General features: G+C 39.5%; 1 protein-coding gene across 1 annotated transcript in view; it reads right to left on the minus strand.

Annotated features, from left to right (window-relative positions):
* The window catches only part of NTRK2 (neurotrophic receptor tyrosine kinase 2), a 192,293-nt gene that overhangs the window by 42,296 nt on the left and 131,637 nt on the right, over window positions 1–18,360 (minus strand). Inside the window, exon 19 of the mRNA XM_088130010.1 lies at window positions 4,111–4,241. Coding sequence (XP_087986136.1) covers window positions 4,111–4,241 — 131 coding nt within the window. The remainder of the gene's footprint in view (window positions 1–4,110; window positions 4,242–18,360) is intronic.

An 18,360-nucleotide genomic window follows, 5' to 3' on the forward strand; every position in this document is an offset into this window, starting at 1 on the left:
TAGTATCCAACCTCAAAGTCCCATCCTATCATCTTTTTTTTAAAGAATTCAAAATAACAGCATTTTCCCATGGGAAGGATTCTTATAATTAATTTCAAAATACTATTTCAAATTCCTCCAGACCTTTATTCCATTTGTAACTTTCCAAAATCAATGTTCTAAGCACTCTTTTGTGATTTATTAAAAAAAAAATTTTTTTTTTTTTATTTAAAACTTCTTTGGCTAAGGATTGAAGGAAACTCAACCGATGCTATAAAACTTGTCAATCCAAAGGTTCCTAACAGCTGAAAAGCGGTTAAGAAACAATTTCTGAAAATGATTAAGAAATGAGGCTCAGCAAACCTTATGTCCATATAGGCTGCTTTATGGCTGTAAGCTTGATTGAAAACCCTTGACTCCCAGCTGCTCAAGTAAGAAGCTGACCTGCAGTTCCTGCAGTCTACTCATAAGGAGCAGCTGTATGGGGTACAAGTGGGCAATCTCACGATCTCTCCTTTTTCCGGAGAGATTTTGCCAGCCAGAATTTGCTGTCTGGCTGCCAATCTCTGCCGCAGTTCCACCCCCATTCCTTCAGGGACATCTAGTTTACCATGAATCCTCACCAGAAGTCCCCCTCCCTCCTATCTCTATGAATTTATTGGAATCTATGAGGACAGCTCTCATGTACATGTTCTAATATAGTAGAGTTGCCATAAAGCTTTTCCTCAGATGAATGTTCACTGTTCTTGAAATGGAATAGATACAAAGAATAGATAACTTTGTCCAGATTATTTCTGTGTCTGGAAGAGCAACATTTATTAAGATTTTTTTTTGTCATCCATTTTCAAGAGTTACTGTCTTCTTAAAATTTTCCTTAACCAACTTATCTAAAATGATCCTGAAATGTAAATGTCCATTTATCTGTTAGCCCATCAGCAGGTTAACTCCCTAAATACTAAACAGAACTGGAGCAATTTTTGGGGGGTGGAGAGCCAGGAAAATGAGTTCAAAATTGGGTCAAATCAGTATATGGAGAAAACAATAGTTTGGAGCAATTTTTCCCTACGTTGTTGTTGTTCCTTAGGAGCTCAAAATAATATTGTAAGGTTTTCAGAAATATTATGATAAAGTATAAAGGCCCAGAACTTATACTGAGCTTCGCAGTAACTGCTGTGAAGAATATCAGAAGGTACTTCTTTATATCTTTCTTTATATCTTTCTCTTTCTTTCTACTTTCTACTTTCTTCTATTTTCTTTTCTTATTGCACTTTTAGCTTTTTCTGTTATTTCTCTCTCTTTTGTTTTCTCTGTTCTAATTTAATTTGTATTAGTTCTTATTATTGCTTTTAAAACTTTTAAATATATATATTTAAAATTCTCATATATATATATATGAGAAACAACTATGTTGTAGCTGTAGATATGTGCCAGATAAAATTGCATTTATACAGAAAAAGGTCCCTAGTATTTTGAATACTCACCCTTATCTCTCCTAGCACAAAATAAAATAAAATAAAATAAAATAAACATAATTTTTTATTTGAATACAATTATCTTGATTTCTTAATCTCTTTCTTCACATTTATTGATTTTTATTTTTAAACAGCAAAATTTAATGTTAGTGGCTTGAAGGTTTTCAAAATGAAAAGAGAAGATGGAAACCCTTCAGAAAACTGGCAAGGAAGAGAGCACAGTATATTAAAGACTAGAAATGGAGAAGAAATTTGTTGGTTCCAGGTTTTGATGCAGTTTGAATTAATAGGTGCTCCCACAATTGATAATAGACAAACTAGAATGCAAACACAATTGTCTTTTAGTTTTTGCAGTACAGTACTTTGGCCAATAAAAGTATTTAAAAATAGCATAGAAGATAGCATATAAGAAGACATATATTAGGAGAAATTGCTTGCAAAGAAATGCACATATTAAGACAAAAAATGCCTAAGAATGCAAACTGATGCCAAACCAGGATAAAATATTTGTGGTTTAAAAAAAATGCTAATGTCATAGGAAATGAAACAGGCAATTTTGTCCATCTTTACAGAAGACTGCAATTTAGCCTGTTGCTGATGCGGCTTCTTAGAATGATATTGCTCCGCTTCTGCATTTAGTAATATAGACAGGCAAAAGTCGAATTTCAAACAAGATGGGAAAGGCTATTTCCACTCAGCACAACCTCTCATCTGATTGCTTTTAGAGGGCTTACATTTAAAGCCATTTAAATCTCGCTTAAATCCTTCTGCACAGAAGCCGACTCCAAAGTGGGCGCCTACAAATCAAGCTCTCTCCAAACAAACTGAAAGTAAAAATAAACCCATCGCCACCCTTCCTCCCCCTCCCCCTCCTGCTCCTCCTCCTCCTCCCCTTCTTCTTTTTCCTCTTCTTCTTCTTCTCAGAACAGTGTTGCATGAACATGTATGTATATATTTATCCTATTTCTATATAAGATCTCTGAATGCCTTTTCTTTTCAAATTATTGGTGGTTACAAGATGAGAATATTTGCTGAATTCTTTCACTCTCCCCCTTCTCTTGCCAACCGCTGCATTTGAGTTTTAGACTTCCCACAAGGCACAATAGTAGCTATTTCTTCACATGCATACAGTACACAATGCTTTTCTGGGTTGCTCAGCAACCAGTGAAGAGGCATGTCAAAGATCCAATGAATGAAAAGAAAATGTGACAATGCCTGAACATTAAAAAAGATATGGGGCAACTTGTTCTGCTGCTCTTCAATCTACATTTCTTCTGAAATGGACCTATCAGTCACAAAGTACCCTATTTCAACTGGGGAAAACAGAAACCTTTTTGCAAAATTGATTTCAGCGCAACTCTGCACCTATTTATTCTGAAGCTGGCCTCACCAATTTCCAGAACATGCCCTTACTGTGCTTGTGTTTCTGGATTTCTTCTTGCATGAATTGTGCTTGTCCATTTCATCTCTATCACAGAGACAACCATGGGGTTAGAAAAACAAAGTAAACCTGAATGAATGCCAGTGCTTAGCTATGAAGTCAAGAGCCCCGGATCTGTCAAGAAACGACTTATTTTGAGCATATTTGTTAAATATATGAAAATAGTTGAGGAAGAGAATAAGATTACATGCACTGGGGCTGCCCAATCCTTACATTCTTCTGATAGAGTAAACAGAACTGTCTAAGAATACAACTGTAATAGCATAGGCTGTTCCACAACTGGGAATCTCTGGAAAAGACTGGGACCCTCACTTCACAAATAGAGTTTATCAATATCCTTCATTTACACTTTCTGTTAAATGTACAAAACTGAGACTGGGGGCATAGATGCAATACAATGGGATTAGTTGCTCATCAAGATTTGCTACAGGGGCCCAGAACTTTTTCTGGGCTAAGGCTTCACCTTTCCTTTGAGGGGTGTTCTGAGGGGGGCATAATCTCCCCAGTCGGTAGGGCCAGGAGAAAAAGTTAAACCAGATTGAATTTGTTTGTATGCATCATTAACATTGCATTAATTTCATTCAGCACAGGTAGCATGATCACTCCTCATATACTTAATAGTTCTCCCCTTCATCACAATAACCATTACAGTTACCAGCAGCTCTTGGTGAAGCTCGTGGGGCACCAGCATCCAAAATGTTGCAGAGTTGTGTGTAACACTGGGGCTTCAGATTATAGATCTCTGCTTTAATATGACAGAAACTAATATAACATTGCAAATACATAGACAAAGGAGTTGAAACCCAAATGCCTTTGTGGACCAATTTTTACCTAAAAAGCATAATAGAAGGCTAAAGGAAGTCAGTATTCTCAGAAAGATATAGCTTATTCCTGGAGAAACAGAACTGACTGATGTATATAACACAGGTCCAGAGGGTATCCATGTGGCAGGTTTTATGCACTCTTCCACTAACAGGGCTAACCCAAATTATAGCCCCAACTCTACCCTCAATGAGTCAATATAGCTACCACATTGGACAGATGGTACTACCTGGAATGCTAGATAGGAATGCTGACTTTATACTATAGCAGAAACTTCGGTCCTGCTGCTAATCTTGGCAAAATATTTTTGTTGGTGGGCCTACGCTCTATCCATTAAAAATTGCAAATAATCAATCAGCAGCTGCACCTTAATAATAGACATGCAACTTTTTTTACCTTCACAGCAACTAAGATCTTGTCTTGCTCAGGACATAGGTTATAACATTCAGCCAAGAAGACTTTGCCAAAGGCTCCTTCTCCCAGCTCCCTCTTGAGAACAATATTGTGGCGCTTGATATGCTGGACAACTGTAACGTAAAGACAAAGTAAGGATCAGCCATCAGTTTCTAGTTGGAGTGTCAATAGCAGAAGGTTACAGCATGTTGAAAGAAGCGTGCTATATGGGTTTGGCAATTCCTACTGAGATGGGTAGTAGAAAGTGGGGTGGCTAGGTTTTGCCCTTTCTCATGATTAAAAAAGGTGAAAAGAGATGCTCTTCTATTCAGTTGTTTAAGGGTCAAGGCTTAAGCATTCCACATATCACTCAAGACAATTAATAACTCTAACACTTATTCAACTTGTGTTAAAATGAAATAAGAGGGTTGTAACTTGGAGCAGCCAAGAGGGCTATTTTAGCAGCCATATTGATTGTGAAATACATAGCACTACATAGGAAAGATGCCAGATGGAACTCAAGGTGGCTAAAAACAAAACAAAAATCACATAAAACAAAGTACTTTACAATATATTCATGTTAATATTTTGTATATATATTTATTTTGAGTATTTATATTGCTGCCCAACTCAAACAATGTGACTCTGGGTGGAGTACAAGAAAAATAAACATTAACAGAAAAGGAATCAACCATACCTCATTAAAAAGTAGTCCAATATATAAAATGGTGAACTGAACAGGTTAATTTCAAACAAAAAAAAGGAGACTCCAGTCAATGAATCCCACACGGCTGGAGAAAAAGTCAAGTACTTGTTCCCAAGCCTAAAACCTTAACCAGTTTTCTGTTACTTTCATTTAGACAATAGGGAGCATGTAAAATGAAAAACAAAAGGGGGGAGGTGTGAAAAAAGAAAATGAGGGGAAAATGACAAAGTTTAAAGAATGTCAAAGTTTGGAATGCTGCTAGCACTGGATGGGACACCTTAGCTGGACTTCTGGCTTCAAGACAGGCTGCATTCAAATAATTTCTCACAGCTCCCTGGGCAACTTCTTATTAAAGTTACTGGAGCATAAGACCCTACAATCTTTCCAGGCAATTTGCTTCATTTCCTTATTCAGCTGAGTTTGTACTCAGATATGCCACTATGATGGCTTCTAGTAACAAGTACTTAAGAGTACTGATATTGGTATTTGATGGAGCAGTGCCAGCCCTGTCCAGACTGAATCTTTCTGAACAACTTGGGTGGTCATAGAGGGAGACTTCTCAAAGATTTGAATGTGTCATAGAAATCTCACAGAGTCCTAATCATGTGGTACAATCTGGCCCATGCAGGGTTAGGAAAACTATCACAGGGAGAGTTATTTCATATCTGTCAAGGGCAGCATGGATTGTGTCTGTGCATGTTTCATTTCACTTAGATTTTAATTTTTGTTTCTTAAAAATCAAATCAAAATGGCTAGCAACCATAAAAATAACAAATATTATAACATCAGTCACTAACATATTTCCCTCCACCTTAGAAGAAAACAACCTCCAACTATTCAATCAAAGCAAAGAATGCCAAAGCAATACTTAATAAAAATAAATTTAACTGAGAAACCCAAACTTACAATGCAGTAAAGAAAGTGATAAAATAAACACATAATCATAAAACCATTTGTAGATGTTACATTTGTATAGAATCTACATGAGTATGTAGTATAGATCAGTTGCTGCAATCTTCATCCAAAACTTTCAAGAGGTCAACACATGTTGACCTGAACTCCAATTGGATTTCTTTCAATTATCACAAAATGTGGTGATGGCCACCAACTCAGATGAATCACAAAGAGAATTAGACAAATTAATCAAGGACCAATCAATCAATGGCAGACAGTCCTAATGGCTATGATACTTCAAGAACCAAAGGAACCAAGTCTTTGAATACTGGCTCCTGGAGAACCAAAGTAGGAAAAAGGGGCTACCCCGTATTCTGCTTCTGTGCTTATTATGGGCATGGCAGGGAGTGGGGGAATGTGAGTAGACTGATCTTTAGTCCAACCAGCATTGTTCAACTTGGATAAATAGTAGATGAAGAGGAGAACTAGAGCACATTTGTCACCATCATTTTTTAAAATTCCTTTAACAACTGTTCCCTTTTATTAACTGGAAAAAGGGACGGGGGGATTTCACATAACCCAGGAAGATAAAGTATGTCCTCTTTTAATTGAATCCAGCTTTCTCTGTGGCTCACATCTCTTGCTTTTTTAAAATTAAACTGCCACTTACTCTGTTTCATTCAACAAGCAGGATAAAGAAGGCATTTCATTCTAGCAAATATGATTTACACTTGTGGTCAAGGTAAAAAGCGGAGAGTAAGAGAGAAGAGAGAAGATGGGGCAATATTTCTAACAGAGCTTGTACAACAGGCTGCTAAAGGAACTTATTGCTAATAGACTTAAACTTGATTCCACTGGTATTTTCTTTGAAGTCTCTTTCTGCATCTTTTTGAAGATAGATAAGATTTAGTGCTTAAGATACAGGACTAGACAAACTCCTTGGTTCTGATTTTGTTTTTTGTTTTGTTGTGTTGTGCCTTCGAGTCACTGTTGTCTCCTGGTGACTGCTGCATGCCACTAATGCTACATAACTCTACCTGTTTTATAACCATTTGAGAGGATGAGAAGAGTATATAGTAGAGCAAAGGATATTGCAATAATAAGATAATGAAAGCTAGTTTATTTGTTTATCCTTATTCATAACATGATCTTTGTAAAGATGGCTCCAGAGTCCAACATCCCACCTGTAAACCGAGTAAAGGAATCTAACCACAGAGAAAAGTAAACTTCCAGTTGTAAGCCCAGGCTTTCCAATTTAATTGAGGCTAAGCCTGGCTGAGCTGAAAGGTTTTTATGACCACCCGAACCAATCTTATACATTGATCTAGCTAGCTTACTGTTTTCTACAGACTTCCCCAACTCAGTGATATGTACTGGGACTTAATTCCCAGGGCGTTGTAGCACCAAAACATGGTGGGAGAACCATGGGAGAATGCTGACTTACTTTGCCTATTAGTTGCGCCAAAATATCTAGGCAAAGGTCTTTCTCCACACTTGCTGCTCAAGTCCCTTTCACTGGAGAACCTTGACACTGAACCTTCTACACATGCCCTAAGATGAGTGGATAATAAGCTTTGTGAACTGAATGAGAAGCAGGCTATATGTGCAAGACATTCACTCTGCTGCTAAGGGCCAAGGCTAGACCACCTGACAGAAAGAAAGAAGTGCTGGATTTATTATAAATGAGGGCTGACATTTGCCCCAGCGATGCAGTGACAGGGAATCTACCTGAATCTCAGCAGGTAGGATAATTCTTAATATGATGTAAGTCCAATGACAAGCAAGTAATGTCCTTTCTGTAATTTTTCTGTACTAGCTGCTGTTCTTATTCTCTCTCTCCAAATGCCTCTCTTTCTGAGTTGATAATTACAACATTTGATGCCAAGCAGCTGTCATTGAGGAACAGGAGCTGCCCAAATACTTCCGCTGCACAATGCATGCAGGCTTATTGGCTAATTTAGCACACTATAATGAACTCTCTCACAGGCTGCCTTCCATCCATAGCATGGGACACAGTGAAACACAGGCTACAAACTTGGACATTTTGTTCTGATGCATCTGAAAGGAGAGGAAACAATTGGGAGAATCTGTACCCACAGTTGTCCCTCATACACAGCTCATTGTTGCTTAAATAGCGAGCATCCGGAAAGCCTCCAAGGGTGGCTGGGATTGTCAGAAGGATAACGGATCTAGCCTTCTGACAGATGTAAGGTGCTGCTGAATAAGGATGCACATGGCCAAAGGGCAATTCACATACACACACATGCATGCTGGAATGGCTGTTTCAGCTTTATTAAGGCTTTCACTTGCTCAGTCTAATGAATTTGACCTTCACACAGCACACACCAATCTTTTTGAGCTTCTAAATTTACTCTTTTATCTAATTGCATGCTTAAAAATCCTGTTTTCCTCCAAGAAGCTTAGCATATAAATCCTCCTATTTTTTTTAATCCTAACAAAGAGATAGCAATGAGCCCATGGTTATTTTACAACCCTTTTGGTTATGCAGATATTTGAACATGGTCTTCCTTAGCCAAAATCCAACAGTCTAACCAATTCTCAGTTCTGGCTGTCATACTGCATATGAATGCCCAAAGAAACATCAATTAAGAAGTAAATCAAGTACCTGACTGGGCCTGGACATCTCATATAATAGTTGGGAAAAAGCCATACACACAAATCTAATGTGGATTGGTCAGAGGACCAATCAGCACACATTCATCCTACACAGGCCTTAGGAATTTTGATGGGGAGAGAAGGTGTTGATCTAGCCTAGGATCTCCGCTTCCCCAGAATATTCCTCTCCCAACCCCATAGGAGTTCTACAGTCCTTGAGGGAGTCTGTTTTACAGATGGAGAACTTAAAACCTAAGGCCAATTGCTCTGTTTGTTAAGAAGACCAAGCTGAGATTCTGATTAATTAGGAATCCTTAATTTTGCAATTTTAGCTAAAAGTGGTATGTGAGCATTATGCACAAATAATGCTTCTCTCACTCTCTACTCACTGCTGCATTTGAGTCTCCTATTAACTGAAGACTGAACTGAATGTCATCTTCAGATAAACAATGGATATCGCTTTTTTTCTACTTGTCAGCAACGTGCTGCTATTACTTGTCTTGTTTTAAACCTTCTGTAGTCAGGGTTTATTAAACATGTTCCACATACAAAAACTTCTGATGTTCATATTATTAAGCCTGTGTGAAATGACACTGCTTCCAAAGACATGCCTTGATTCTAATCACTGGAGTTGTCTGCTTAAAAGTAGTGCCTCATCTCAAAAATAAAGTGTTGTCCCTCAATGCAGCTAATGTCTCACTTCTGTCAGCCTTATTGTTTTATCTGAAATATTTTCTGTGCCAGCACATATATATGAGGAAAACAGGGGAAGGCCAGGGAAGCACCATTTGGCTGGAAACAGCTGAAGACCTGGCTGTTCTCCCAGACCTTGGAGACAGGGTGATTGTGGTGCACCCTTCTGTTGTGGGTGGTTTACAGGTGGTCCTGCTCTCCTGGTTGATTGTATGTTTTTTCCATATATTTTTTATCTGCAAGCCACCCAGAGTCATTGTAGAGTTGGGTGGCCTCGACCTTTGATAAAATCAATCAATCAATCAATCAATCAATCAATCAATACAAAGCCTCTTGTAGGTATGGGCACCACACAGCTTCATGAGATAGCTATGAAGGAGCCCACTTTGAGCAAAGTGAAGCACCCATCCAATGCTTTGCCTAAGTCTAGAGGGTACCATTTGAATTATAGTAAAAATGAAATGAGCATAAATTGGAGCCAGGGGAGGAAGATCTATGTATGAGGAGGGCAGTATATGATCACTTACACAACTAAAAAAACTTTTCCAAGGCCTATTGCTTGCTTCAGTCCAAAAGCACAAGAAATGAAATATCAGAGTCCAAGACTACACAATAGCTAATTACTAGGCCAGCGTTTCTCATCTTTGGCAAATTTAAGCTGTGTGTATGTCTATAACTCCCCTTCATGGATCACTGCCTTGTCGTGGCAAAGGGGCTTGTGTAACTCAGTGAAGCCATGAGCTATACCGTGCAGGGCCACCCAAGATGGACAGGTCATGACAGAGAGTTCTGACAAAATGTGGTCCACTGGAGAAGGAAATGGCAACCCACTCCAGCATCCTTGCCAAGAACACCCCATGGACAATGTTAAAAGGCTAAAAGATATGACGCTGGAAGATGAGCCCCTCAGGTCGGAAGGTGTCCAATATGCTACTGGGGAAGAGCGGAGGGCAATTCCAAGTAGCTCCAGAAAGAGTGAAGCAGCTGGACCAAAGCCGAAAGGACGTTCAGTTGTGGATGTATCTGGAAGCGAAAAGAAGGTCCAATGCTGTAAAGAACAATATTGTATAGGTACCTGGAATGTAAGATCTATGAACCAAGGCAAGCTGGATGTGGTCAAACATGAGATGACAAGATTGAACATCGACATCTTGGGAATCAGTGAATTGAAATGGACGGGAATGGGTGAATTTAATTCAGGTGACCATTATATCTACTACTGTGGGCAAGAAACCCTTAGAAGAAATGGAGTTGCACTCATAGTCAATAAGAGAGTGGGAAAGGCAGTAACCTCAAAAACAACAGAATGATCTCAGTGCGTATCCAAAGCAAACCATTCAACATCACAGTAATCCAAGTCTATGCCCCAACCACTGATGCCAAAGAAGCTGAAGTTGACCACTTCTATGGAGACCTACAACACTTTCTAGAACTAGCACCAAAAAAAGATTTCAGTTTCATCATAGGGGATTGGAATGCTAAAGTAGGAAGTCAAGGAGTAATGGGAATAACAGGCAAGTTTGGCCTTGGAGTACAAAATGAAGCAGGGCAGAGGCTAATAGAGTTCTGTCAAGAGAACAAGCTAGTCATAGCAAACACTCTTTTCCAACAACACAAGAGACGACTCTACACATGGACATCACCAGATGGTCAATACTGAAACCAGATTGATTATATACTTTGCAGCCAAAGATGGAGAAGCTCTATACAGACAGCAAAAACAAGACCAGGAGCTGACTGTCACTCAGATCATGAGCTTCTTACTGCAAAATTTAGGCTTAAATTGAAGAATGTAGGGAAAACCACTAGACCACTCAGGTATGACTTAGATCATATTTCTTGTGAGTACACAGTGAAGGTGATGAATAGATTTAGAGGATTAGATTTGGTAGACAGAGTGCCTGAAGAACTATGGACGGAGGTCCGTAACATTGTACAGGAGGCAGCAACTAAAACCATCCCAAAGAAAAAGTAATGCAAGAAAGCAAAATGGCTGTCTGATGAGGCTTTACAAATAGCTGTGGAAAGAAGGAATGTGAAAAGCAAGGGTGAAAGGGAAAGATATAAGCAACTGAATGCAGATTTCCAGAGAATAGCAAGGAGAGATAAGAAGACCTTCTTAAATGAACAATGCAAAGAAATTGAGGAAAACAATAGAATGGGGAAGACTAGAGATCTCTTCAAGAAAATTGGAGATATCAAAGGAACGTTTAGTGCAAAGATGGGCATGATAAAGGACGAAAAAGGCAGGGACCTAACAGAAGCAGAAGAGATCAAGAAGAGGTGGCAAGAATACACAGAATAACTATACAAGAAAGATCTTAATATCCCTGATGTCCATGCTGGTGTGATCACTGACCTTGAGCCGGACATCCTAGAAAGTGAAGTCAAGTGGGCCTTAGGAAGCATTACTAACAACAAAGCTAGCGGAGATGACAATATTCCAGCTGAGTTATTTAAAATACTAAAAGATGAAGCTGTTAAAGAGCTGCACTCAATATGCCAGTAAGTTTGGAAAATGTAACAGTGGCCACGGGATTGGAAAATGTCAGCTTACGTTCCAATTCCAAAGAAGGGCAATGCCAAAGAATGCTCAAACTATTGCACAATTGCACCCATTTCACATGCTAGCAAGGTTATGCTCAAAATCCTACAAGCTAGGCTTCAGCAGTACGTGAACCGAGAACTACCGGATGTACAAGCTGGGTTTCGAAGAGGCAGAGGTACTAGAGATCAAATTGCCAACATTCGCTGGATCATGGAGAAAGCACGAGAGTTCCAGAAAAACATCTACTTCTGCTTCATTGACTATGCAAAAGCTTTCGATTGTGTGGATCACAACAAACTGTTGCAAATTCTTAAAGAGATGGGGGTACCAGGTCATCTTACCTGTCTCCTGAGAAATCTATATGCAGGCCAAGAAGCAACAATTAGAACCGGTCATGGAACAACCAATTGGTTCAAAATAGAGAAAGGAGTACGACAAGGCTGTATACTGTCACCCTGCTTATTTAACCTATATGCAGAGTACATCATGAGAAATGCCAGGCTGGAAGAATCACAAAGTGGAATTAAGATTGCAGGGAGAAACATCAATAACCTCAGATATGCAGATGATACCACCCTAATGGCAGAAAGTGAAGAAGAACTAAAGAGCCTCTTGATGAGGGTGAAAGAGGAGAGTGCGAAAGCTGGCTTGAAACTCAACATTAAAAAAACTAAGATCATGGCATCTGGACCCATCAATTCCTGCCAAATAGAAGGAGTAGAAATGGAAGCAGTAACAGACTTCATTTATTTGGGCTCCAAGATCACCGCAGACGGAGACTGCAGCCATGAAATTAAAAGATGCTTGCTTCTTGGGAGGAAAGCTATGGCAAACCTAGGTAGCATATTAAAAAGCAGAGATGTCACCTTGCCAACAAAGATCCACATAGTCAAAGCTATGGTTTTTCCAGTAGTAATGTATGGCTGTGGAGCATAAAGAAGGCTGAGCGCCAAAGAATTGATGCCTTTGAACTGTGGTGCTGGAGAAGACTCTTAAGAGTCCCCTGGACTGCTAGGAGGTCAAACCAGTCAATCTTAAAGGAAATCAACCCTGATTGGTCATTGGAAGGATTGATAATGAAGCTCAAGCTCAGATACTTTGGTCACCTAATGCGAAGAGAGGATTCTTGGGAAAAGACCCTGATGCTGGGAAAGATTGAAGGCAAAAGGAGAAGAGGACGGCAGAGGATGAGATGGTTAGATAGCATCACTGAAGCAATGAGCATGAAACTGAGCAAACTCAGGGAGGCAGTGAAGGACAGGAAAGCCTGGCGCAATATGGTTCATGGGGTCACGAAGAGTTGGACACGACTTAATGACTGAACAACAACAATGTCTATAACTGCTGTTAAGAAGATTGGAAGTTGCTTAAGTATTTTGTTTTCTTTTTCTTTCTCTTCTCTTTCTATTGTTTTCAAAACCTTCTCTTTCCTTTCCTTCCTTCCTTCCTTCCTTCCTTCCTTCCTTCCTTCCTTCCTTCCTTCCTTCCTTCCTTCCTTCCTGCCTGCCTGCCTGCCTGCCTGCCTTCCTGCCTTCCTGCCTTCCTGCCTTCCTGCCTTCCTGCCTTCCTATATTGTTTCGTGTTTATCTTTCAACTTTGCAAAATATATATGTATGTATGTATGTATGTATGTATGTATGTAAAGTTGTGTAGACTTCAGCTCCCAAAATTCTGGGGGATTCTGGGAGTTGCAGTCCACATGTCTTAAAGTTGCCAAGGCTGAGAAACACTGCAATAGCACAAGGTATAGACAATGTTTCTGGCACTAAGTTACTCCCCAATGGCAAGTTTTATACAAAAGCCTTTAGGACTCCTCCGACAATAAACTGGCATGCGTGTAATTCAGCTCAGAATGCAAATGTATTTGGAAGCAACAGTGATTCCCAAGTAGCTCATTATTCTCACACACTTCTTGTCATCATGTGCTTTTGTGCCTCTCAGTTCCATCTAGTGACACCATTGCTCCCCTGAGGTGTTCTGAGTGATTTGGCTCAAACACTAGTTCTGCAAGTCTGATGGTCACAGAGGCTAATACCTCCATGCTTGCTCTGCTGGCCCATTGCATTCACTGGCTTCCAAACTCTCTGAGGGATGAGTATTAGGGTTATGACACTGTTGGTCAATGGCTCCTAATATAAATCAATGAATCAATCCAGAACACAGTGCAATATATATATGAATGAATCTCACACACACACACACACACACACACACACACACTGTGGCAACATGCTCAATCTAAGAAATGCTGAAAAAGAAAGATCTCCCTCTGTCCACCTCGCACATAATCAAAATGAGTTGGATCTTTTTCTTGGAAATAACAGATGCTACCTGGACTAGAGTTCATCCCACCACAGATCCACTGGGATATCCAAATTCTTTTGCATCAGTAAGATTATTAGCCACAAGTGAGAGTTTTAATGTCAAGGATTTTTCTAATCTCCCCCTTTTTTAATTTTTGCTAATTTAATGGTATTACAAGACCTGATGGAAACAATTTCCATAATGTAATGATGCACTCTGTGAAGTATTTATTTTACTTTTGTCCTTATTTTCTTGCACATGCTGATTGTAATGCTTGACGTTCTAGAATTATAATGGAAGAATAAAAGGTTCGGTACAGTTTAAGATATGATCTAACTTTGGAGTCACGCAACCAAGCAATTTGAAAACTTATAGGCTTAGAAAATTATAAATGATTCTGCAGTTCAAAGGAATAGTAAACATTGGTACAGCTGCATGAAACATTTGAAGGCTACATAACTAAGCAATATATTTAACTATGACATCTTTTAATAAAACATTGTATTTTAAAAAACGTTTAAGGGCTATAGATTGTATGGCACAAGCTTAACAGTATTTATTCAACACAAGTTACTCACAAATTAACATACTGAAAATTCCATGTCCTCGCATCTGTAAATTTAGTCTGAAGGCTAAAGTACATGTTACTTCATTTTTATTTTTATTTTAGAAAAATAAAGCACATCGTGGAGTTTTTCTTAATCTGGAGTTAGGCTGATCACCATATTTCCGATAAAAACAATAACTCATTCTCACTTTATTCCTGAGGATGCTCCATGTCATGAGCAGCACTAAGGACATATGGTAATCAGGGAGATGATTTTCTACAAGTATTGAAGGACCTCAGTCAAGATCAAAAGCATGCTCTGGAGAACAACCATGCAGAAGCAGATGCTTTCCCTTCAGAGTACATGTCAATACGGTAATGAGTGGCTCTGATTTAAGAAGTCCTCCTTCTGAATGATAATAAACTGATTTTAAAAAATGATTAGCTTTAAAGTGTTGATTCACTTAGCTAACCTTTAAATTGTCCTTTGAGATCCATACATTTTATTAGGATACCTCTAACTATAATTAAGGTTCTTCCAACCTTAAGTATTTAAAAAGAAATAAAATGATTAATCTATTATTGATCCTGAGACTGTAGAATTTTCACTGAATTTGGGTCAAGTATCAAACACCATATATATTACACATGCTAATAGCAAAAATCTGTAATGTACTGCAAATGCATCCCAGAACGTCCTGGGCAACCTGATCTTCACGGACTCATACTTACATCCCGTTGTATGCAGCTGAACTGGATACAACCAGTTCCAGTATCACAAAAATTGATGGGAATATTTTTACTGAATATAATGGGAACAGAATAAAGGTACCTGACTGCAAAGCTGTGTGGAAGGCAACAGCTGACAAAGATGTTTGGGCTTGAGGAACTGGTTATGGATTATGCATCTAGGAATTGGTTACTTACATTCATGGATTATGCATCTACCCAGATTCTGGCGTAGTACCTTCAGAGGGAATCTTACCTCACATGTACTGTGCCCCCACCAAACTCCTTTATTTTCAAAGACTGGCAGAGCAAACCCAGATGGTTCATCTGATACCAAAGCAGATAGGATGGCAAGTTTTGTGAATTCACATATGACCAATCAAAGAACTGCAGTTAGGTAAATAACCAGTTCTTCTTCATCATAGTCTCTGTGATACACAGATATAAGTGAGTGTAATGGGCTGTCAGTGAGTAACAAGCTTCTTACCTGGAGTTTGGTCTGGCCATCAAAAAATGACAGAAAAGAGGATGGCCCTTCCAAAGGTTGCATCTCTGTGGAAGTGGGAGGTCTAGTCTGGACAGTGGTGAAAGGCTGAACCCAGGTGGCTACTTGGCATAGCCCCACAGGGCAGTACCTGAAGAAAGCTGCTGATGCTGCCATCACTTTTGTAAAATAAGGGCAAATCAGAAGGGGGCACAGATGTTTGGACAGTTCACAACAAAATTATCAGGGAGAAAACCATACCCTTTTAGATGGGCCCTGGAAGTAAAGTAATAAAAGCTAGTCCCAGTGCTGTATACTAGAGGTAAAAAAATGAGAAGTTGAAAGACATCCAAAGGTTGAAATAATGTTTCCAATGTTGCTGAGGAGCTGGGGAAAAAGACAGGCAAGGCTTTGAAGCAGGCTGGGAGACAAAATGACATCTCAATACAATCCAATTGTTGAGATTTCTGTAGCCTAATTCCCCCCTTTTTTCAATAAACCTGGTTAAAGAAGCCTCAATGAGAATCTTGCTTTTATGTTTATTCAGCAGTCAAGCGTACATAGGATAGACGTCTCCAATATCCACCACTGTCCATTGTGTGAAGAATGGTTGCCAAGGACACCAAAGTGTGATAAGAATGCAATTGATATCCTTGTCAATCTTCCTAGATCAGATGAAATATGAAACAGAGAAAATAAAGGCATCACCCAAGAAACTGGAGATTTATCCTGTCCCTGCTGGAAAAAGTGAGGATTTTTCTGTTGTCCCATGATGCAAATAAATCAGTTGTCCCAGCTGGATTTGATAAGGACCATTTCTGATGGAATATTTGATTGAGATCATTTCCAGTTTTGGAATATAATCTGGACAGTTTGATCATAGAGACAGCCTTGGAAAGCTAAGGTTGCCTCCACACTTTCAGTGTTTCATACCTTTGATGCAGAGGACTCAGAGGTGTGTTCCTCCACTGTACATAGATGCACTGTAGTGAAGACATGCATCATGGAGAAAGGTATGAAGGGAATATCTCCAGAAAGATTGTCTGAGAACAGCCATCAGTGGAGGGATTCCTAGATATAGAGTGGAATGGAGAAGAGGAGATGTCATATCCAAGTCCAGAAAAGTGGAATGGAGGGGGCACATTCAGACAAATGAAACAGACATTTGAAGCTGCAGTTGCCCTAGGGCCCAGCAGTTGGAGGATGATGTCAGCTTGTTAGGGAGGAAATACTGTGTGGAAACGCCTGAAGTGCACGTTGGTACCAAGCAGTAAAAAACTGGCTCCTCTACTGGAATCTACAGTTGCCTATATGAATTGGGTAATCTATGAGGGAAGAAGGTAAGTGTTCTCATAACTGACCCAAGAGCTAAGACATTCTAGTACTTGAGCTAGGTGGCAAGATAACTTTTTGTGGGGATATACAACTAGGAACCAGATATCTAAATAAGGGAACAAAATGATGTTTTGGAGACATAGAAACAAAGGACATGTGTCATATATTTAGACAAAAGGCCTGGGGCCATGGGTAAGCCATATGGCAAAATGTTACATTGGTATATAGATCCATCTACTGTGGAGCAAAGGAAGGGGTAATCATGCTAGATATGTCAAAGCTTGCATCCTGCAAATCTATTGGTGCAAGCCATATCACTTTCCACAAGAGAGTAAGGTTAGTCAATATCATTTTGAAATGACAGTGCCTCAAAAACAGTTAAGATGGTGAAGGTCCAATGCTAGTCTGAATCCATGATTTGTAAGAACAATAAAATACCTAAAAAAGAAGACTGGAGCATAGTCCCAGTAGGAACAGTCTCAATTGCCTTTTTTCTTTTTCTTTTGTAGAAGGAGGGGAAACTCCTGATATAACTATGAAGATGCCTTTGAAGATGCAGGATGGTTTAGTGTGGGGCTAGCCCAGAACTCACTACAGTAACCCTGTCAAACAACCAACAGAACCCAAAGGTTCAAGGCAGTGCATCTATCTTGAAAGTGAGGTTATACTGTTCTACTGTGAGAGCCCCAGGCCACAGGACAGTATGCTCTTCCATTTGAAAAAGTGACAGCCTATGGTTGTGACATGAATAAGACCATGGACAGTAGCAGAGTGGAGACAACATAGGGTTGCTGCAGTTTCCCTTTGCATACTATTGTATGAAACTCTAAACACGGCTTACTTTTCCAAGGAGCAGGAGTCCACTGATTGGAACTTACACCAAGAGGGCCAATTATCCATCCTAGAAGAGCAGGACAGCATGAAACCAACCAAAATTGGAAAGAGATGCCAAATGTAGCAGAGTGAGCTTAGGTGACCAATTGTGATTCTGGTGATCTCCAGCCAGACAAAGGGGAAGATCTCAGTTTCCGCTATCTCCATGGACAGTGAGGCAATCTGGAGGGATAGATCTCAAAGGGAATCTCCCAAAAATTTTCCTTCTGAATTTGAATTTTTTAATTGAAGATGAGTTGGTAAAAACTGGACAGTACAAATTGGAGAGTTCATCAACAGCAAGAATGGTAGGAGTAAAGTTGGAGAAGATCATTGTAGAAGGAAGCTCAAGGCTGCCGGAGACAGAATAAGGGATGCAATGGGGTCTTTATCACTCCTTACTATTTCTTTTTGCTCTGGCTGGGATCAGGTGAGGCAGCTTCTCTTTAAGTCCTCAATGGGCAATTTCCTAGGTGCTGATAATAGCATAGTAGAGGAGGAGACAGAGAATTCAGCCAAATTCT

Source organism: Python bivittatus, unplaced genomic scaffold (assembly GCF_059951505.1).
Source record: "Python bivittatus isolate LINGU-HERP-01145 unplaced genomic scaffold, Pbiv_v1 ctg000850_np1212, whole genome shotgun sequence".
In the NCBI taxonomy this organism is placed as follows: Eukaryota; Metazoa; Chordata; class Lepidosauria; order Squamata; family Pythonidae; genus Python; species Python bivittatus.